Source organism: Convolutriloba macropyga, chromosome 10, assembly GCF_964194025.1.
Source record: "Convolutriloba macropyga chromosome 10, txConMacr16.3, whole genome shotgun sequence".
Taxonomy (NCBI): domain Eukaryota; kingdom Metazoa; phylum Xenacoelomorpha; order Acoela; family Convolutidae; genus Convolutriloba; species Convolutriloba macropyga.
The window spans coordinates 51417831-51442072 of NC_134477.1; the positions used below are offsets into that span (position 1 = coordinate 51417831).

At 37.0% G+C, this 24242-nt stretch overlaps 1 protein-coding gene across 1 annotated transcript in view; it reads right to left on the minus strand.

Moving 5' to 3' along the window:
* Window positions 1-300: 300 nt before the first annotated feature.
* LOC142348065 (uncharacterized) overlaps window positions 301-24242 on the minus strand; it is a 44127-nt gene continuing 20185 nt past the window's right edge. The window contains exons 4-8 of the mRNA XM_075399231.1: window positions 22044-22120; window positions 18991-19087; window positions 15265-15361; window positions 2775-3006; window positions 301-539 (exon numbers count right to left, since the gene is read on the minus strand). Coding sequence (XP_075255346.1) covers window positions 301-539; window positions 2775-3006; window positions 15265-15361; window positions 18991-19087; window positions 22044-22120 — 742 coding nt within the window. The remainder of the gene's footprint in view (window positions 540-2774; window positions 3007-15264; window positions 15362-18990; window positions 19088-22043; window positions 22121-24242) is intronic.

Consider the following 24242-nt stretch of genomic DNA (forward strand, 5'->3'; position numbering starts at 1 on the left):
CAACGCTAGGCGGAAAAGGGCTGGACTGACATGTCCATGGCGGAAGAGGGCCGGACAGGAGAGTGAGGGAAGAACCCGCTCCGGGCAAATATTTCAGTGACCAATGAAGGTTGTTCACCAAATATATTAATGCTATCGGCCAATTTTTTATCATTATTTTGTCGTTCGCCAATATTCCTAGCAATCTATTTCTACTGCTGGCGTATTTTAAGACAATTACAATTTTTGCCGAAAGGTTGTAATAGAAAAAGGTTATAATAAGTTGCTTAGAATAATGATTTACTTAGTATAACAATCTATTCAACAAATGATCAAAATAGTAAAAGCAGCAGTAATCACTAATTTAGTTAAGTGCTGTCTCTCGACAGAACTGATCGGACGTATTATCCTTGCTATAAGTAATTCAGGTCTGAAGTTTTTATCGTCTTTATCCTCTTCGCCATCTGTCAACGCATTAATCGAATTTGTCACACTGCCGAAGGCTGCCGTCGATTCTGATTTTTCAACTTGGTCGCGCTCCTCAACATCAATGTCTTTATCTAAATAATATGCAAGAATCTTCACTGATTTAAATTACCTGAGATAGATCCAAATTGCTATCTTGAAAGATCTTAAACTGTTCTGAAGGAATCTGGCATGAAGATGCAACGTCTAACAGGATATTCAGAAGTAACTTTTGAGAGAACCATTCGTCTTACAGGAAACTTACATGATAAACATTCTCTTTTCCAAAAAAATTTACAAGAGAGCTTTTAGTCTTACAAGATAGTCTTTCGTTTTAAAATAATCTTAAAAAAATAATCGTACCAGTATTAAACATTTTTGTTTCAAGGAACTTGTCAAAATCTTACAAGACGTCCATTCCATCTCGCCCCTGATTGTGTCAATTATTACACACGGAGGCTTATCATAATGGAAGATATGTATCTATAACAGCCTTTGTTTTGCAGCTCATTAACATGGTTCCTAAATCCTATCATAAGTTTTTGACAAGATAAATAATATACAAGATCACGGCAATGAGGCTAGCTGAAACATGACAGTAATGCACTTTGGAAATAATTGCAAATGAAAACATTGATAATAGATTGCCAGAAAGTAAGTCATATTTTGCAGAAAGTATATTTTTTTCGGTTGATTGCACTCGAATCCGTCAATGTTTTTCATCATAGCTCTAAGTGTGTCAATTCGGTAAAATTGGAAAAACTTGATTTGTTGTTGAATGCAAAGTAAAACCCTCACGCTACTAGTCTCTGATTAATAAAACAAAATGCAACCCAAATTTATATGTCACTCAAGTTTTAAAAAAAAACTTATGTTTCTAATTTGAACTTTTAGTAATGACAAAGAAAATCCAGATCCTACTTGATGCAGATCCCACAAAATCCCATAAAATCAGGACTACAGGCAAACGTGCACAATTTGGGGCAAAATGTTACGATTGTTTCCAAGTCCTGTAGGTCGACAACACTCGCAAAAAACATGAGAAAACAACTAATAAAAAAACGTCCTTCAGAAAAACTTTAATCAAGTTGTCCTACTATGAGATGACTTTAAATCCTCTCAATTCATTCTGAGACGATATCACAAAAAAAGTAAATGAGAAAAATGTTTCTCTTTGCCTTTCAATCAGTTGCGATCAATTTAATAAAGATACCATTCAAAAATTTTTGCAAAAAATATTAATTATTGATTAACTAAATCTAATGATCAAATAAGCTTTCAAATCATCTCCTGCTGAACAAACAGAGCTGCTAGATGGAGATAAAATATGCTGATTGAAATATAGAGAGATATTACGATAAACTTTTCAGAACGATCAAGAAAACAATTCAGAAGGGAAATTGAGTGAGCTACTGAGTGACTGCTTTTACTTGGAAAGTACCACAGGTTGTATTTAAAAAGTTTGAAGACACGTTCAACATACAAGTCCTGAAAGTTCCAAAACGAAAATATTAGGTCTTTATGGTATTGGTCCTTAAGAAATACCATTTGAAAAATTGTGCTAAGAAATTTGAAAACAAAAACAGAATTCACATCACTACACGATCGCAAAAAAGTCACAAAAATTATAGGATTTTTTTCATTAGGCAGATTTCTTCATTTCTTTAGAATTTTGCTTGCTTTCCGTTTGAATTTTCCTTTTTTTTCCATTTTTTGAAATGTTTGCTTGCGTTACACATTCTGTGCCACATATTGTTCACACTTCTTTTTTCTCGTCGTATGAAAAGTGTCAAGTCCAAATACATAAGACCCATTGTGGTCGATGATTCGAAAAGTTGCAAGAGTTTTGCAAGGCCATCTTTCAAGTGAATGCATAAAGGTGCCAGGATTCTTGTAAGATTTTGTAAGATTTTCTTTTCACTTGCAAGTTGTTTTGCAAGTTTTTCTATTCAACATTTTTTGTTCGGCTGTGCGCTAGCTTCTGCATTAGCCTCTGTAGTTTCTTTGACGACTAGAGACGGTGCATTACTGAGCTCCAAAAGAAGCGCACCACAAACTCTAGCCACCAAAGTGAGTTAGAAATTGTGAGAGCCTGAATTTTGAAGTGACTGCAAATGTCACGTAATCTCGCTTTAATTAAGCACACATTTTGTCTACACAAAATATGAAATATTTTGTACATAGAAATTTATTAAATTTTGTATATAGAAAAAAAAATGAAAAATGCCCCCATTTTAATGTTTTTTGTCGCTAATGATGACAACGTATTGATAATGAATTGAAAAATTCCAATTTTTTGAACTTTCTAACTTAGCGCCGAAATAAAATACCTGTTAATGTTGCTGCAGATGTTGTAGCCAACTCGCCTTTCGAAGGACGAGTATTTGTGCACTGATCTTCCGGAATTTGGAACCTGGTCAAGTTATCGCCTATCAAATTTAGCCAGCACCAGTAACATAGTTGAGGCAAGTCGTAGATATGCCCAATGAGGCCACAGTCTTTATTCGACCAGAGATGCTGCACTTCTTCTGAGACTGGCGTGAACTCACAATCGTCAACACTCTTTACATTCAGGCAGCATTAATAAAAGAAATTACTGTATATATGAAATTCTAGCGTGTAAAGCAAAAATTTTGTAATAGTTAGATAAAATTAGCTAAGCTGACTTTTTATCAGGCTTTCAACTCTGATCAAACCGTGCGATTCTTTTCCCGGGTCGAGGTTTGGGTGAATTTTTGTAAGAAATGCACTGAATGCAGTTCATTTTTATAAAAATGCGGTGACAGTTTTCCAAACATCTTCTTCCGGGCAACATCTCCAGTTTTCCCAACATCTCCTTCCGGGCCGGAGGATGTTACGCAGTAAATGAACGAATTATTAACCAATCAGATTCGAGTATTTTAAAAGCGTATAGAAATCGTTCCAAATAAGATTTAAATGCGTATAAAACGTTCTAATATACGTAGAAAGTTCCGCAAAAGTTCATTTAGAAGGTTTTTTCGTCTGTTGTCATTGACGTCAAAATCAGTTTCTATTCAATCGGCAATTGTCTAGAAAACCTAAAAATATTAAGCTGAAAACCAGCTTATTCGATACATATAGTGGTTATATTTACTTAAAATTAGGTTAAATGAACTTTTTTGGAACTTTCTACGTATATTAGAACGTTTTATACGCATTTAAATCTTATTTGGAACGATTTCTATACGCTTTTAAAATACTCGAATCTGATTGGTTAATAATTTGTTCATTTACTGCGTAACATCCTCCGGCCCGGAAGAAGATGTTGGGAAAACTGGTACAAGTTTTACAAGCGGGCGGACGAGTGAACCGGTCGACGTACGTAAAACGGCGGAGCGCGCGACGCTATCGGAGCCGTAACGGAGTTCCATAATAAGGTCGGTAATGCTACCATCGGGGTTACGGTAGCCGGCATGTTTCGGCAAAAGCTGGAGAACGTATGCGGCAATGCGCAAGTGCTTTTGATAAGAACTAAACTTATCAAATGGGAATAACGACGGAACGGGAGTTGTCTGTTTTTTAACAGATGTAGCCAGAGAAACAGTGTCTTCTATAGTGACTGCTTGGTTGACGCCAAGTTTGATGTTTTTAATGTCGTCTTTGTTCGGAATAAACGGGAAACGTGAATTAGTTAAGAAATTTGGAACTTTGACCCAACTGCTTAGTTGCAAAATCTCAGCGGACATACCACGCGTCAGCTGGATTATCCTTAGTTGCGACGTGGTTCCATTGGTCAACGCTGGTATACATCAAAATTTCGCAAACACGGTTTGCAACAAAGATTGGTTGCTTTTCATTAGAGTTAATCCATTGGAGGACGGTCGTGCTATCTGTCCACATTAATACTTGGTTAACAGTTATAGTAAGTGCCTGAATAATTTCGTTCTTCAGCCGAGCGGCAACTAGAGCTGCTTGCAATTCCAGTTTTGAGACAGTCATTACTTTCATTGGCGCCACGCGCGCTTTCCTCAAAACAAACGCAATCTCTGTTTTTACCTTGCCCGTAGGAGTTGTTACTCGGGCTCGAAGAAATGCGAGGGCACTAAAAATATCCTGGGAACTGTCACCGAACATGTGCAATTCTACATTATCAAAGGGTCCAGTAAAATAACTTCGAGCAATTTTGTTGTTTTCAAGCTTTGGTAAGTCCGCACTCCAAGCCAAAAATCTTTGAACCATGTCTTGTGGGAGCTCGTCGTCCCATTATTGTCCTATGACCCGCCAGATGTCTTTTAAGAGCAGTCGCGCACCGATAGTAAACGGTGCGACAAGACCAATGGGGTCAAAGACTTTCGAGACAAGACTTAGGACCAAGCGTTGCGTGAGGGACTTGGTGATAGCGCAGCTTGTACCCCGACTCACAACTAAAGTGTCATTAGTGTGATCCCACATTAACCCTAGCACATGCGATGAATCCTCCTGACATGAAACATTAACCTTGGGCTCAGTAGATTGAGGGGAACCATCAATTCGTCAGCCAGATTTGGTACACTGCTTACGAACTTTGTAAGCTTGAACCCACCGAGAGGGAGAAGATGTACCAATTCCTTCGATCTTTTGATGGCTTTCTAGGGAGACTCCACTGAGTCAAGGTAATCGTCCATGTAGAAGTTTTCAAGGACGGCTTTTGCAGCTTCGGGATAAAACTTGGCATTGTCTCTGGCAGTGCGTTGTAATGCATAGTTGGCGCATGTGGGCGAGTCTTTTGCCCCGAATATATGGCTCGTATATTAATACACTAAAACGTTAGTTGTGGGTACCTCCCACCACAGAAAGCGAAGTGATGGTTGATCTGATGGTAACACGCCAACCTGTAGAAACATTCCCTCGATGTCGGCAGAGACGGCATATGGATGTTGTCGGAAGCGAAGAAGTACGTAAATAAAATTTCGGAGCAGATCAGGGCCAGTGAGCAAAGATTTATTCAGTGAGGCGCCATGAAATTTTGCTGCTCCATTGAGCACCCTACGCACCTTACCTGGTTTGTTCGGGTTTAAAACCGGATGGTGAGGTAGGTACCACTCTTTATCAGACCGGCTCTCAACCTTGTGAGCGTCCGGAACTTCAATTACATACCCCTTATTTAGGTCTTCCTTGATAGTACTAGTATACTTCTCTCTGAGGTCTTCATCCTTGGCCAAACGTTTTTCGAGCGATTTTAGTTGCACAAGGGAGGAGAAGTAATTATTTGGGAGCTAGATGTTGTCTGCTGCCCACAGCATTCCGACATCGTATCTCAGGCCATTGTGTATGGTGGTACTCTCAAGGATCTCGTGAGCCCTTGTGTCTGCTGCAGATCTGGAGTCGACCTGCTTGTATGCCCCGAATGATTCAATGTCGTACCATGACTTTACTTGACTTGCTAACTCATTGTCTTGTTCGATATTCACTTTAAAGCACGTTGAGGTTAAACACGAACTTGATGGTAACGGACCGCTTAAGACCCAACCTATGGGTAAGCGTACGGCAACGGGTGAACGCTTCTCATCGGCAGAGAAGTATTCTAACGGGCGGATGGCATGATAGACATCTTGTCCGAGTATCATCTCAATGTCTTTATAAGAACATGTCACGGGATCAAGGACCGCTAAGTGTGGGTAAGTCTCTTGCAGGGCCTGTACATTAATTATATCAGAGCAGACGTTCAGACTCTCTTTAACGAAAGGGTTGATGGTAAATGATTCGAAATCTTGATGTTCTCTTGGTTTCACAGTAACTTCAACAATCCTAGTGTCAACTACTTTTTCGGTATTAATACCCTTGACAGTTAGCTTTAGTGCTTTACCATGCAAACCGAGTCTATCTGCGAGACTACCGGCCACCCAAGAGTTACTGCTGGCGGTATCACACAATACTAAAGCCTTGGTATCTAAACCGGACAAATTGACCGACTGCAATTCGTTACCTGAAGGAGCCCCTTAGCATCAGTAACAGATGACATTGTTGTGGTCTTATTAGACGGCTGTTGACTAGTAGTTGCTTTACTTTGACCTGTGTTGCCAAAAGGCTGGATAATATTGGGATTTGTTGACTGTTTTGTTGGGAAAACCCTATCTGCTCCATGCAATAGTGAGTTATGCGAACTATTACACCCCTCTGCTTGGCACTTTCTTGGCTGAGGGCACTGGCAGAACGTGTGCTTGTCCCTTAAGCACGAAAAGCAAAGTTTGTTGTCCGCCACCAACTTAGCTCTCTGGGTTGGAGTCTTTTCCTTGAAAACTCGACACTCCCTTAGCCGGTGGTTACCTTTGCATACAATGCACCGAGAGTAAGCGTTTGTGGAAGAAGATGGAATTTGCTTCTTTGTGTCCCTTTATTGTGAGTTTGATGCAAACACTTTTGAGGTTGTTTCGGTCTTGGTTCCTGAAGTGCTGTTATTTTCAGGTTTTGCCTTGGTTGCGCTTTGTTTCATAAGATCATGGGCCTCTGCCTTTTCTTTAAGCCAATCGTTAAAGTCAAGGAGGGTAGGCTTAACCCAGTGCTTTTTAAGCGTAAAGAGCGACCATGACTCTTTCATGTTTGGTGGTAACTTTTGTACCGCTTGTTAATGTAGGGAAGCGCTCTTCAAGTCAGCATCATATGATAGTGACTTGAAAACCCCAACTAGGCTGGATATTGCTGCAAATTAGTTTATGATGATTTCACTATTGTGCGTTTTAAGAAGTGGAAAAATGCTTAGTTTATCCAAGTGTGAACTTACGACTGCCTGTGGCTGGCCAAATTTACGTTCTAAAGTCCTTAGTGCATCCTTGTACATTAAACCACAGTAAGCAAACTCGGCGATTGCAATTTTTTCCTTACCGTTGACGAGTGTTTTAAGGTATGTCAACTCGGTGAGCGACTGCGAGTCAATCGCGCTTTTGAATTGACCATACCACTCATGCCACTTTATTGGGTCGCCATTGAACTCTGCAAGTTTCCACTCAGGCAAAGGGTCGTTATTCTTACTTTTTATTGCATCAGCTAATTCCCTAATCAATGACGCATTGTCTGGTATCGGAGGGGCAGGTGCAGACACCTGCGGACCACTCCAACTCAACGGAGTGGGCCCAACATAGGGGTATGTTGGCTGAAAAACCGGAGTGGCTAGACCAGGTACAACATTACTAGTAGTCGCGATCAGGTTTTCTTGCTGTGCACCTGATGGTGATTGCATGTCAACCAAAGGGGGCGAACTCTGATAAAATCGTAGTGGAACATTAGTGCTTGAGGGTGCGATATGGGTGTGTACATTAAGAGGCAGACTATTCACGGTGGTTATGTCTTGGTTGACTTTTGACGGTCTGTGCTGTGGAAACCGCCAATGACTCATATTTGGCACAAAGTTTTGGCCAAGAGGGATATTAGGCAAATTTGGGGCAGGAGGAGCAACGGAACGTACGACTTTGTGTACTCGGTTATTATTTTTCTGAAATGTGTTGCTGACGAGATGCTGATTATCAAAGGGGCGTGTGCGATGGCAGCAGTGAGGTTAGGTACGAAAACTGGGTTCGGAATGGGAAAGTCATTAGGACGAGCGGGTTCGGAGTTGTGCTGTTGTGTGTTTGGACTTGATTGGGCGCTTGGGTGCAAGGCAACATTTATTGCGGGCGCTGGATGATTTGTTGTCGGAAAAGGAGGAAGAGTGGCGTTTGGTGCTCGGGGGACAAAATTAATTTGTTGTCGGGAGCATATTCGCTGGGTCGAATTATTCTCAGGCAGACTTGATGTTTCAGGTCCCCTTGCTTCTGAAATTTGAAATTGAGCTTGTGGAGAAAAATTGGACGAATTATTTTGATTTATTTGAGGTCGAATGGGCTCTTGAATGGGTGGTGAAGAAGCCCCTGGGGCGTGCACAGAAGTCGGATGATCATCTGCGGTTCCTTGGTTAGTTGTGCTCGGAAGTGCCATGCCTTTTTGGCCTGTTTGATCCATTTTCGCCCTTAGTTGCGCCTGGTACAACGCCTGTGTGTTCAGGTGGGGTATAATTTTCAGGTGGGGTATAATATGGATCGAGTTGCTGTAAGGTCTCGTTGCTTAAAATGTAATTCCCTCGACAATTTTTTGGAACAGAATGCCTTGAAATTTCAGTGTTCTGATCTTCCACTGTTTTGCCGTTTTTGTGGCTAGGACATTCTGGAGGGTCGATCCTAACCTCTGGTTCACTAGTTTTCTCCTCATTGTTAAAACTTAAAGCAAGTGAGGTGTTGATCCAATCCTGGACAGCCTTTTCACTTCTCATTGAGCTCTTAGCACTTGCAGTTGTTTCAGATTGGCTACATTTGGAAACGGCGTCCAGCAATTCAAATTCTTGCAGAGTTGCCTCTGCCAACCGTTTCCTGTTGTTTTCCTCCAGTTCATCTATTTCCATTTGCTTTTTCTGTTTAGCGAGGCGAATGGCTGCCTCATTCTGTTTTTCAATTTCTTCGCGCTTCATATTAGCAATTACGTAATCATGTTTACGCTGACTAGATGTTTTTGACGAGGCCATCAATGAGGGAAGTCTAGGATGAATTGAAGCCCTCGGTTCCTGAAACTCACTTTATCATCAGCAGAGTTGATGTAGTTTCGTACTGAAGTGAGGATCTTATCGTTCTTGGTTGTCATTGCCTCTAAGTAAGACTCTAATGAAGGAACAAGTGCACTTGGATCCTCCATTTTTCCAGCAAATGCAATCAGGTCCTCATTTTTGTCTACAACAGTCAAAAATGCTTCGTTGCACTTTGTTACTAGGCGTTCAACTTTCACTCGCCTACTTTGATTATTTATACAATGAAGGATATCTTCATGTGTAGCATGCAATTCAGCTTCACGCTTTGACCTGGCAATGTACAACTTATTGACTTTTTGATCATGACTATTAGACATCACGATGTTATTATTTCCAAAGACCAGCAAACCTACCACTGCACACGGTTATCTATTATTTGCACACTCCAAACAAACCGAACCCACGCAAAACAAACCCAACGCAAAAGACACCAAACAAAGCACACTGTAGACAGTCTGTAAGACAAACCGCCCAAAGAGCAAAAGGTCGTCGAGCGCACAGTGCCCAACAAAAACAGAAGTGGGGCGCTGAACGCTATGCGCTCAACGCGGAGGGAGACAAAGGACACACGGGAAGTCGAGCGAGCAACGCACGACGAAACGGAGACGTTACGGCCGGGAAGTCGAGCGAGCAACGCGCAACGCGACGGAAACGGGACAGACGAGAAGTCGAGCGAGCAGTGCGCGACGGAACGGAAACGGGACGTGCTGGAAAGCGGGCGAAAAACGCGCAACGCAACGAACGGGGACGGTGGGAAAGAACGGGTAGGAAATGAGGTCGGAAAGAGCTATGTTAGCGGACCACAGCAAAAACTCAAGCAAACAACCTAGCCGTAACTCCAGAACAAACTTAAGTCACACCCTAGGAAGAGGGAGAGAAGCTACTGCGAGACAATCTAGCATAGTTCATTATGGGGCTTAATATATCAACAAACTAATTTACGGCAATGCAGTAGTACACTAAAAGAATGAAAAGGTCGAGAAATTTACTAGCCGTAACTCCAGAATAAACTTAAGTCACATCCTAGCCAAACCCAAACCACCACAAACAATCAGCATGCTAACGGTATTAAACAAACTACATCAAAATTGAATAAACTACAATAGTGTATTTGTAGACTAAGACAGTTGGAAAAGTCTAGAAACAATCCAGCCGTAACTCGAGAATAAACTTAATTCACACCCCAGAAGGCAACAAGACCAAACCAACTAGCAATCATACCGGTAAACACAAATATACAGCAGCAAAATCCATATACTACAACAGGAAGGCTAGTAAAATAGTAAAGTTGAAAAGTCAAAGGACAATCCAGCCGTAACTCGAGAATTTACTGCGGAATACATTTACTGCGTAACGCTTATCAGCTCAAGTTAGATATTCAATTGCTCCCAAAATTAATGAACTGTTAATAAAGTGAGTGCTTTTTTGATCAGTGATACTGGTTGCGATGACATAATAAGGTCAGGTGAGGTCGGAAAGAGCTATATTAGCGGACCACAGCAAAAACTCAAGCAAACAACCTAACCGTCACTCCAGAACAAACTTAAGTCACACCCTAGGAAGAGGGAGAGAAGCTACTGCAAGACAATCTAGCATAGTTCATTATGGGGCTTAATATATCAACAAACTAATTTACGGCAATGCAGTAGTACACTAAAATATGAAAAGGTCGAGAAATTTACTAGCCGTAACTCCAGAATAAACTTAAGTCACATCCTAGCCAAACCCAAACCACAACAAACAATCAGCAACCTAACGGTATTAAACAAACTACATCAAAATTGAATAAACTACAATAGTGTACTTTTAGACTAAGACAGTTGGAAAAGTCAAGAAACAATCCAGCCGTAACTCGAGATTAAACATAAGTCACATCCCAGAAGGCAACAAGACCAAACCAACAGCAATCATACCGGTGAACACAAATATACAGCAGCAAAATCCATATACTACAACAGGAAGGCTAGTAAAATAGTAAAGTTGAAAAGTCAAAGGACAATCCAGCCGTAACTCGAGAATAAACTTAAGTCGCACCCTAGAAAGCTATAATACCTAAACAACAAACCAGCATACTAGCATACTCAACAAACTCAAGAAAAACAACAACATACTTCATCACATATGACAACATACTACATCAAAATCCAGAAACGTAGACGAGGAAAACGAAAAGCAAAGTCTTGGGAGAGCAACGTTATTGAAGAAAAAAACGGAACACGGAGAATTGAAAAGTTAAAGGACGAAAAGAACGCGGACAAAACGGTGAACAAACAAGCGACGAGAAAAAATTATAGTGATTCGATCATTTTTTTTCAGTAGGCCGGAGGTTGTGAAAATTTTCACAACTTTTTGTGTTTGAATTTCACTCAAATAACGAACCTTCTTATTGGAGAATTCGATTTTATGACAATTTTGTCAAAAATTAATGCTTTTGTCCAGTTTTTCTCTATTTTTTTGCCAATTTTTGCAAATTCTTTTATGAAAACTATCGTTTTATGCGCGATAGTACGGTTTTTCAATATTCGATAGTGATATTCCAATTTTTTTGAATTGCCTCAAAATTGACCAAAAAATTTCAAAATTGAACAATTTAGCATTATGTTCTCTCAATTTTCTCTATATCAGAGGTTGTTTTTGGATATCCTAACCGACTATATCCTTTTTCTCGAATTTTTGGTAAATCGGCAGAAATTTTCAAAATTGTTTTATGAAAACTATCGTTTTATGAAAACTATTTGCAAATTCTTTTATGAAAACTATCGTTTTATGCGCGATAGTACGGTTTTTCAATATTCGATAGTGATATTCCAATTTTTTTGAATTGCCTCAAAATTGACCAAAAAATTTCAAAATTGAACAATTTAGCATTATGTTCTCTCAATTTTCTCTATATCAGAGGTTGTTTTTGGATATCCTAACCGACTATATCCTTTTTCTCGAATTTTTGGTAAATCGGCAGAAATTTTCAAAATTGATGTTTTTTCGACTCAAAAGTTGTTTTTTGTGGGCCCCCTTACCAATGTTTTCTACAAAGATTAGTTTAATTCTACTACACCAATCTCAAAAAAATTAATGGGTTGGGTTTCTTGCCATTTAAGTGATAAATCCCAATTTGCTGATCATGACATTGTTCTCTAAGTCTCTGCAAACAACTGATCCCTCATCACAGAACGTGCAGTCCACTTCAATTGCGACCCACAATCTTTTCCATTTATTCCCGATTGCTGGTTGCTGGTAGTACAGAGAGGTTGCGTATAACTGTTGCGTCTATGTCGACAATTCACAAAAATATTCATCGTAAACCGGGAGCGGAACCATTTAAACTCTGATAAAACGATCAGTAGTCCGAGGATTCAATTCAACTCTTTTTTCGTCATATAACAACGTGTTATTAGAATAAAGCAACGTATAAGCATTATCAAGTTCAATGTAACAAGTGAAAACTTAGACGGCAAGATTTTGTTGTTCATTTAACAGGTTTTTTCGTCTGTTGTCATTGACGTCAAAATGAGTTCGTATTCAATCGGCAATTGTCTAGAAAACCTAAAAATATTAAGCCGAAAACCAGCTTATTCGATACATATAGTGGTTATATTTACTTAAAATCAGGTTAAATGAACTTTTTCGGAACTTTCTACGTATATTAGAACGTTTTATACGCATTTAAATCTTATTTGGAACGATTTCTATACGCTTTTAAAATACTCGAATCTGGTTGGTTAATAATTCGTTCATTTACTGCGTAACACTTATCAGCTCAAGTTAGATATTCAATTGCTCCCAAAATTAATGAACTCTTAATAAGGTGAGTGCTTTTTTGATCAATGATACTGGTTGCGATGACATAATAAGAAAAAATGGCCTAAGATTCGGGCCTTAGATCAAATGGTATATAGAATTAACAGGTTTTTAACTCTGCTAGCATCAAACTGTCTGAAATGATCAATTGAGTTAGATCAGCGTTCGTAATGCAGAACGGTAGATCTAAAGTTCTTTTCTTTAACGTCAACTTGGTTTAGTAACAGTAATCACTCTAGAACAAGAACAAGTGCGGGGGCAATTTGTCCAACGAAGATTGAGAAAGCAATGATCAAACACTTTCTATTTAAAAGAACTTTTGATCGGGTGGTTTGATTACTTTTTAATAACTTTTTTAAAGAAATTGTTGGTCGAAATTCTTATACTTAAAATAGTGTTACTTTTCCCCAGGTACTAGTTGTTGTAAAATTTAAATTGTTGGCAACAAAAGAATGTTCTCCAGAATTCTATTCTGGATATATTTCATGAGCACCTTTCATTTGATTGTTTCTTGGTTTACAAAAGTAGTTTGCGTCCTGAGCATCAATGAACATGTGTTGTAAGCTACCGGACTTTTATAAAGCTAAAAAAATGAGCAACCGATCCCCCTCCCCATATAGAGCACCGTGACACAAAATTCTTATCATCCACATCTCTCACTTTGTTTTTTTCTCTACTTTTTTTCTCTTCTTTGACTCCATAAATTTAAGTTGACCACAACCAAAGCCACCTCTGATTATTTTTGAGACTATTTTTTTCCGACCATTTTCCCTAAAAAGGTTTGAAATGACGCTAGTTTGTAACTAACGTCTTAACAGTTGTCGAATGGAGTATCTTACAACTTTTCTCTCTTTTTCTTTCTACTGTCCCGAATTTACTTTTAAAATTTATCACTCTCAATCTACTGTCCTCTGAATTTACTATCCTGTCCCTACACAAAAGATCTACAAAGCAGTGTATCGCAAAATGCGGTATTTCACCCAGGCCAGCTTTAAACAGACTAATCTACGTCGTGCACAGATCATCATGTATGGGGAGCCAGACCATCCAGTCAAAAATGTGCTCTGATTAGATCGGCTTGAATCGCACTCGGGTTATAAGAACCAATTTAGCTGCGCACTTCATTGCCAGACTTACTTGGGTTGCGCATGGGATATGCCAGACAAATTATGATCGTGCAGTGGTAGTACCATTCTCACTTGGGTTGTGCCCGTGGGTTAACCCAGTTAAAACTTTCACCGTTGAAGTTGCAGTAATCAATGGTGTAAAGTATTGTTTTTAGAAAGATGAACATAGCAGGACAATCCTGACCTACAGTTCAAAGAAATTCATTGACTAAATAGACAACTAGACCTATAATGGACTATCACTGGATTGAGAAAATCATTCAGAAAAAAATTCTATCAAAAAATCGGAAAAAAACAGTAAAAAGCGAAGCGAAAAAGCCGCCTGTGAGCAAAAACCACTAGCGAGAAAGCGAATTTTTGTTCATACACTGTTTTCTCACTCTACTTAAAAATTAGAATGAAAGAAGTTCACGCCGCAAAACCATTCGCTTTTTCGCTCCACAACCTGTTTCGGCGTCACCAAAATCATCACTTCAATTTGACTTTAAAATTCATTAAAATGTGTGAACAGATCTTTAAAAAAAGACAGCACGCGAATAAAATTCAAACTCTTTTGAATTGTGAAAAACGTCACTTTAAATATGTGTTTTTTGTGTTCTCAGCATGGACTTTGGTGTTCATCAAGTAAAACTGAAGAATGCTCTTCAAAAACAGACACCGTAGAGGTTAAAAGACACCTCTCCTTTTTTGTTTCGGGGAACTGGCCGTCATTTTTGTTTGACTGTAAAGACTCTGAAAAGGGCTCTCTTTAAATTATCCAGATCATGCGACGGATCTCTTCAGACTCTAGACAAAGCTATGATTACTCTATCCAGAATTTGGGCGTTTTACGTTTTTAACTTTGTTTAAGTTTAAGTAAACCGTTCCTGCCCTTAGCAATTGAAGGAGAATAGATGTTTCCCCATTATAACTCTTAAGTAAAAAATCGAAACAAAGAAAACAAAGTTTTTAGCTCAGCAGCACCGCAAAACTATCCAGAGTCTAAACAACACTACGATCAGACTTTTGATACTCTGGGGGGGGGGGGGGGGGGGGCTGTGATCAAATTTTCCAGACCGCAGGTAGTGCGCTGATCAGACCATGCAGACTATGAGACCATGGAGACCAGATCAGAATTTCCAGACAGTAGATAGCCATGTTAGATGTTAGACTCGATCCTTGGAGGGTTCGCGTTTCACCCCCCCCCCCCCCCCCCCCCGTGCGCAACCCTACTCGGTCTAAGCAGAGCTGACTGGGGTCGCGTTGCGATGTGAAAGCGCACAAGGGACTCATCAAACCAGAAAAGAAGCCAAAGAAAAACGATAAAAACGAATCAGATCAACATGATTTGCTTCTTTTATTAACTGCGATGTCTCTTCCGATTCCAAATTGATCAGCAATGAATCTCTTCTCTCCCAGTGAACCTTTCTCAAACATTTCAATTTTCTCATCCAAACATAATCTATTGGAAACTGTTTCCTTTGTCATTTTTGTCTCTGTTGCAGAGTTTGCGTTTCAGTTGTGAGTTTTCATTTTTAAAGAGCCACCAAATAAAAATTGGGGATCCCCTTTTTGATATATGTGATTGTTACGATCAAAACTTTTCCATCTTTTTCCCATTAAGCTCTCTTTAAAAAACGCTAGCCCCAACGGTTCAGCCATCATTAGCTGTTATGAAGTAAAATGCATAAAGCGAAAGATCTCACAGCATTTTGTATTTCTACAAAATTGTTTGCAAGTTGCTTTTTGAGCTTTTTGAGCTCTTTGGGGTTGATCAATTTTGTCCAACTGGTTTCAAAGTTTTTGAACTATGAGTTGTTCAAGCAACTCTATAAACAAGTCTAGAAATCGGATCAATTGAGTCCAGAATTTAGATTTAAAGATTCATTTCTTTTTCGCAGGCTTTTTTCGCCAGTCAGTTTTTTTTTTCGCGCGTCATAAAAAACGAAAAACGTCAATTTTCAGCTCTTAGAGTTTAGTTTTGACTCATATGAAAAAATGATTATCTCATTTTTTAATGGAAACATTTGATGAAAAGAATAAAAAAAGGAAAAGGACACCAAGAAGGTAGTTTTGGGCCATTTTTGTTTTCTAAAGCACTGAATAAAAGTAGATAAAATTTCCCCTCGCAAAATTTATTTTTACTTGCATTTTATAATGTCACTTCTAGTTTAATTTCTATTGTTTCTTCAGATTTACTACTGTCAAACCAATCTTGCAAGCTCGTTTTTCAACATTGGGAAACCTGAAGCAACAAATTGTAACTAAAGTTTCTGCGATTATAGTATAAAAAGACGCACAACGTTTGATAGAAATATTGGGAGCTAGCGCTGCCCCGTGTCGATGAATACGAAATGGAAGAGATCAAAAAAGATAAGTATTGAAAAAAGTTGACACAAAGAACATATATTTAATCTGATTGTCGATAAAGGTACAGAAAAAATTAATTTCTCCAAAGTGAAGCAAAATAACAAAAAAAAAATAATTTTGTCATCATTTTCATTTTCAGTAAAAAATGAATAAGAGACACATTTTTGCAATTTTCAAAACACGTATTCTGTTTATGAGGAGGATAAAGTTCCCAATCTGGGTCAGGTTATCACAAAGCTTTTACTGATCAATTAAGATAGTAGTTGCAACACACTATTGTAGGAAACAGAACGTTTTCGCGACGTATAGACGCAACTAAATTATAAATAACTTCTAAAATCTGTAATATCATTTATTCTTTAAAAAAATGAACGATTTTGATCTCCCGACACATAATACCTTTGAATATGTCCACTGGATTTTGGTTGAACATGAAAACTTTGTTCGTTTGCATTTTTCTTAATTTTATGAATTTTCTGTATTCAAAAATGCATTTTTGCGTCAATTAAAGAAAAAATCTAGTTTTTTCAGTTTTGAATTAACTAACCAACGTTTTTGAACTGCTTTGGTTTTTGAACCAACATTCGTTTTTGATGGACTTAAAAAATCCTGAACAACATTTGAGCCGGCTTCGCTTTTCTTTGATACTTTGTAGGATCCAATTAAAGTTATGCAACACAATGATATCTTAGCTGCTAAAAAAGATGAGATAAAAAGCCACATTGTTCCGATTTTTTGGCTACTGAAAATCTGAAAAAAATCCTATGAGAATATAAAAACATTTGAGGATTTATAATTGATAAAAGTTTCCAATCAGACATTTAAAACACGGTTGAAAAAAGTTAAAGAGGAACAGTATCTGAAAATTGTAAAAAGGCTAACTAAACAAAATCATAGACAATTGAACCTTTTATGTTTTCCCATTTTGTCAATGATCTTTATTATTCAGTATTAATTTTTTAGAAGTGTTTTACGAATATGAAAAAAATGTGGACAAAAACTTTGGATAGATGTCAGTTAATGTATGTTGTTTTTTAGATTTAGTTGATATTTGTGAATTAATTTTATATAAATTATTTAGCTGCGTAGAGTGAGATTGCTATTTTCAAATTCAATTTAATGATTTCACAAATTAAACTTCATTTGAAACGTTGAAAAGAGAAGTGACTTTTTTGCTCCATTTTTTTTATTAATCAAGTTCCAAAATAAATGAAGCTTTGCTTGAAGTACAAAAATAATTCTTCTCACTGATTTAGAGTGTTTTAGCATAATTTTGCTTGATGTGCTTTTGAGCTATTGAACGAAAACGCACAAAGTGCAGTTACTAACACACTTAATTCTAATTTCGATTTTTCAAGAATAAGCCGGAAATGTGATTACATTGCAGATAGAATTTAATTACTCTAACGAGTAGCAAGGACTGTTATATGGATATGGACACAGGGGATATCGTAGTTTTTAGTTATGACTTAAGCTACTAACAAAAAGTCGAGCTCAATTTGTTTGTTTTAACAGTTAATCATTTTGACAGTGTGAGCAAATCTGTTGAATTTTTTGAATAAAATTTGTTTAACTTGAACTTTTAGATATTGGGACTATTCGAGTATCAATTAATGCAACGGTAGTATTCGACAAAGCTTATAATACAATTCTGAAAATCTATGTGCAATAACGTAATATCAGGAAAAATTACCTCATAGTAGGTTTGCATTTCATCTCGGAATTTCAGTTTCCACCTTTATGTTTCAGGTCTCCGTATTGTAGTTAACGTTACCCAATTCCTCTGTACTATTAACATTTTTCAATTGGCATTCTAACGGCAAAACGTTTATAATGGCGATCCATCAATTTGCTCGGATCTTTTCATTTTTTTGAGAGTAATTTAGACAGGTTGTTGTAAAATCATTTATTGCATTAGCTGACTTTTATATCCACCTAAATTAGATATTCATCTATTAAGTAGAATATCAGTTGAAGCAGCTTAATTAAACTTGATTAAAGTACTGTTTAAAAAGTACTTTATTTTTAAGCAATTGTACTCAATTTTTGAGCTCTTTCGCACTTCCGTATCTTAATACATGGTGTACTTCAATGTCTTAATACACTTACTCCCTCTTAATATTTTCACTTTATCTATGTCGCAACCACTTTCTTACAGTTAAGTTGACTTATTTCGATACCAGCAGACGCTTGTAATGATGTTCATCCAATTTATTGAACTACATTGAAAGGCTAAATATTTCTGGGTGGAATTTATAGAACTTTTTTTTTTATTTTTCCGCAAAACTTTTCTGATTTTTCCGCACAACCAGCTAGGGGATATCGGAAGTGCCATTTAGTAAAATTGTAGCTTATCAGGTCCTATGCTCTACCCAGAATCATGACGTCAAAATAATCAAACGCCTGTAGACAATTTTCTCCGCCAACATGGCGAAATAACCAATCACAAAAAAATAGTGGCGTTTATTTTTATTTACATCGATTAGAGGAAACAAAAAAAAGTTGGAACAAAAGTTTCATCGTTGCAATTATTTTGCGAAAAATTAATGATCGAAAATATAGCCGTGACACGTTCTAATATGAAATAACATGTTTCTTTCAAAAAAAAGTAGTTGGTAGCATTTAAGTAATCGAGGTTATTTTTTTTTCAGTTGATTACGAGAATCTACAATTGTCAGCAATATAGTATCGTTATGACGTGTTAAAGGAAACAGTTGCAGCCTGGCTATTTTCGATCCAGGTGAAAAAATTGACTTCTGGAGTGTAGATTTGGGACAACAGTTGGCGCCCAGTACCACATTTACAGATGCTTGGTTTGCTAAAAAAAACAAACATTAACTGAGAAATAGCTGTTTTTAGCGCACATACTGCTACTTGTTTGTGTTTTGCGCAAACCGTTAACAGGACATTGTTCAGACAGAAATCAAAAAATCTTGCATAAAATTTGCTCATAATTCTGATTCGGGACTAAAACGTCATATTCATGTAGACTCACTTTTATGAATATCATGGCTCTTTAGAGGTTTGGTGTAGATAAATAGGTTCTCAAGTAATTAGCAAAACAAAACTCACCCAATAACAATTTCGACTAATTGCAACACTCTTCCACAAAAAATTGCAACAAAAGATTGGTTTGCTGAAACAGCTTTTTACCGCGTCAAGTCTCCAGTTTTCCTATTTTAAAATATACTTGGAACTGCGGAAATTAAATTGTTCTTTTTTTAAATAAATTTCCGGGTAAACTGTCATCTTACAGACATCTTACAAACTGACATCTACCAAAATAACCATATATATATGATTATAATTCCACTTTAATAGGCAGAATTTTAGAACTTTGTACAGTTCTCAAAAAAAATTCTCTTTATTAAAGAGATCAATTTAATCGTGGCAAAGGAATGTTAGAAATTTTCCCAATCAGAGAATGCAGCTGAGAGAACTTCCTTCTGAAACATTTTTTTTGGGACTGATCGCCTGTCAAAAAAAATTAAAAAAAGTACCGAATAAATTTGACAAAGTTTGTAGGCAAACGAAATCGAACCTAAGAAGATATGATGGAAGCAAGCTAGATACAACTAAATGCTAATCTGCAAATTGATGTGTTAATCAGTATTTATTAAGCTGAGAGATTTTTTTGTATTTAGTGTCTATTTAAAATTTTCTTTAGTTTCTGTCAATTTGGTACAGTTTTTAATCGCTAGACAGAAAACAGTGTCAATTCCCAATTATAAAGTTTCACTAAAAGCCCCATCTAAGCTCATAACTGAATTGATTGATTGAGTTTCGAAATACCGTTTTTGTTTTTCAAAGATTGGTCAATTTTTGATTTTTTTTGTATCTCCTAACCTGTTCATTTAACAACTCCGATATCGATTACTACGCAATCTTCTTTTGATTTGAAGCTTTGATTATCTGATAAACGTTTCGAATAATGTTTAGACTGAACAGTTCCCTATTCAATTAAAAATAGTCGTTTTTTTCCAATGCTAAGTCGTTTGTTATTTTCGGCATCGTTAGCAAAAAGTCTCCAGTCAGAAAATAAAGTCCATATGAAATGTTCTGGGCACTTTTCAATTTGGTGCAGTTTTTAATCCCTAGACAGAAAAGAGTGTCAATTCCCAATTATGAAGTTTCACTAAAAGCCCCATCTAAGCTCATAACTGAATTGATTGATTGAGTTTCGAAATACCGTTTTTGTTTTTCAAAGATTGGTCAATTTTTGATTTTTTTTGTATCTCCTAACCTGTTCATTTAACAACTCCGATATCGATTACTACGCAATCTTCTTTTGATTTGAAGCTTTGATTATCTGATAAACGTTTCGAATAATGTTTAGACTGAACAGTTCCCTATTCAATTAAAAATAGTCGTTTTTTTCCAATGCTAAGTCGTTTGTTATTTTCGGCATCGTTCGCAAAAAGTTTCCAGTCAGAAAATAAAGTCCATATGAAATGTTCTGGGCACTTTTGACAACTATTTTTTACACGATAGTTCTTTTTTCTTATCATTTCTCACGTATGAATTTTTTCTGTTATTTTTTAATCGAAATCATACTGTGCTCTTTGTTGAATTTAAACAAAATGATTACATAATAATTTGCACTTGAGTAAAGGGAAAATATTAAAGATTTTGGAGCAACATTTTTTGCTTTCAACTTGAAATCTTTCTGTCAACCTTTTAGGGAAAAAATCTCGAAAAGTTTTAAAATGAAAATCAAAAGTTTCTTCTCCTTAGAACAAGAAAATCCCATTCGCAGCTGTTCCAGCAAGCGCCATTAATCCCAATGCAGACAATGGTAGTTTTTTAGCTCCGTTTATAGAATCAATAACTGTCTCGAAAGATTTTGTCGAAGGTGTTAAGTCTTTTTTGAAGCCTAACTTCCTAAGTATGTTGACCCATGAATGTCTTCCAGATGATGATAAAAAACTGTGTATTTTCTTTTCTAGATCTGGATTACGAAGAAAAATTTCATCATGGCTTGGAAAAAGGAAGAAAAGTCGCGCATAAATTAATCACACTTTCTGTTGAATTTTGGAACAAATAATAAGCATACGAAAAAGAGACCTGACATATCACGTCGCCAAACGTACACATTTAGAAACTTTTGCCTTATGCGGAGGACATACGTAAAGTTCTTTTGTCACAACTATCTACGTGTCCATGTGGCAGTGAATTGCAGACAAGAGTTTCAAAATTTCGAAGCAATTATATTCAATTTAATTACTGTCCAAAATTTTAAGCATAAACTCATGATTTATGCTTAAGACTTAATCGATTTATGGCCTAACGTTTGTTAGGTATTTAGAAAATCAGATCAACGCTGCTTTCTTTTAGTTTTTTAGCTCCGCCAGATTTGGACTCATTAGCCAATTATGGACGTTCAAAAAAGGAGATTAATTTGACGGACGTCTTAAAAGGATGTTAATTCGAATATCGAATAAGTATTTGTGGACAACACAAACGCGGAGTAAGTTTGCGTTTAGTGTGAGTCATTGTGACGGTTTTTTGCGGACAATATTGACAAAAGTCTATCACAATTATCCACATTGGACAAAATTTAAGAATTGTGGATAAATGTGACTGATATATCCACTTTTGAGCGAATTTGAACTAATTTTTCCTGCTGTTTATGTTGTTCACGCACGCTTAAAAGCCTAATCTTAAAACATGGGTGCACATAATGCTTAAAAACTCGCGTATAATTATTCGAGCAATTTGTACGTTTGGCAACTTGGTACATTTTAAATAATTCAACACACATGACAAATTAATACCTGCGGGGCTATATATCTCAATATGAGCTGGCTGTTGATTATTGTAGGAATATGGCGATGAGGGGCAATAAAGCAAGCTAAAACATTGAAACCATGATAAACTCAATCAAACAACGTTGTTTCTTTTAAAGCTAATTTCGTTCGAAGACTAGGTGTAAAAAATTTTCTTCTGTATCTTCTCTTTTGAGGAAAAAAGAGGAAAACAGAGGAAACATTTCAAAGGTGGTCATTAATCAAATCCCTTAACAAATTCTTGAAAATTTAACTGATAAAGTCTCCAATCTATGTCAATCACAACCAGGGTTGAGAAAATGCGATGAAATCGACGCAAGAAGCATCGTTCTTTGTCGAATTTTGTCGATTTCGTCGGTTTTTTATGTAGGAAATTTTGAATACGGTCGTTTTCGTCGGTATTGTCGGTATTTTATGGAGATGAAGAAATGCCTATTAGCGTAGTTTTTGTCGGTATTGTCGGTTTTTGATGTAAGAAGTGTTGATTATCGTGGTTTTTTGTCTGTATTGTCAGTCTCAATTTGTTTTAAATACAAAATAAGGAGAGAAAAAATAAGTGACTGATGGTACAGTGGAGGAGAAGGTGGATAAAAATGTAGGGGTCGAAGGTTCGAATCCTCACAGAGACTGTCGTTTTGTAAGATTTTTAGAACGGCAAAAACCGACGATTCTTACGTTTAAATACCGACAAAAACCGATCAAAACGACAAAAAAATGTAAGGGCTTTGATCGGTTTTGGCGAGGTAAAACCGACGAAAACCGACAATTCTTATGTTTGAATCCAACGAAAATCTCAACACAGGAATTTGTTGAAATTTACCGATTAAAACATTAATCGAAACTAACCTCACAGGTCATGTATGGGTTCATATTGTGCAAGATTCTGAATCCATTAGGAGGACACTGGGGTATGTTCTATTTATTCGAGGGTGGAAAATAATAAAAGTATTCCTGTTTGAAGACTCAATTAGGCAAATTGGTTAAATTTGATTCGCATTTATTGTTCAATATCACTCTAAAAATTAAAAGAAAATTTTACTGAACACTCTTCATGGACAATATCTTCACAAAAATGGTTCTAGTTCGTAATACAACTAACAGCCACTACTGCTGATTAACTAATTTCCTCTGTTAATACTTTAAAATTTTGGGAGATATTGCTCTGCCGTCCAAGAAGACTTTAAAAAATCTTGCGAGAATTTACAATGAAGTCTTTCATCAATAGGGAAACGAAAACCTAATTGTTCTGACCCACTTTATTGGGGGGGGGGGGGGGAACTATATACTTAAACGGGTTTTTTGATCAGTCAATTTTGGCCGGTCGATATAATCATCGCACCCGGGTCGAGATGCCAGCGCTGTTTCAGCGTATTGTTTTGTAAGAAGTGCGCTGAATGTGCTAAAATTATGTAGGAAATGAGCTGAATGCGCTGAATAGCACTGAAATGAGCTGAAACGCTCTGAGTTGAATTAAACGCTTTTTGAAATCGATTCCTTCCTTTCGAAATTATAATTTTCATTATATGACGATGAACTTTTTCTTAAAAAAAGCGCTGAAAAGCGCTGAAAATATGTAAAACGTGAGCTGAATTTTCAGCGCATTTCTTACAAAATTTTAGCTATAAAATCAAGCTAAATAGGAAGAATTTCAGGATTCAAAGGCCAGGGCATTGAGTCAAGGTTACGGCACCGTAGAGCAGGTTTCGATTCTCATTGATAGCTAATTTTTTTGAAAACTCAGTGGTTTTCAGTGCGTTTCTTGCAAAGTTTCAGCGCATTTCAGCACAATTCAGCGCACTTTTATGTAAGTTTTTTGCGATGAACTTTTTTCAAAAAATCAGCGTATTTCAGTGCATTTCTTACATCATTTTTTTCTCCACCCGGGCTGAGAATTGTGAGTAGTATCATCAGAAAGCCCGTCCAGCGTAGAAAAAACAGCACGAAATAAGCTACTTTAGTCCACTTTGAGTAAATTTGCCGGCACTACACCCCCAAACAACACCAATAAAATCTTTGTAGACCCAGAAGTGGGCTAATTCTACTTCAACTTCCGCTGAGAGTGCTCTGTAATTAAAACTTTGCCGTTTTTTGCTACCTTTACTCGTTTATTAACAAAAAAGCAGAATTTTTTTTGAGTTTTCAACTATCAAATTATCTATATCTAAAATATTCGAAAAATCAATAGTT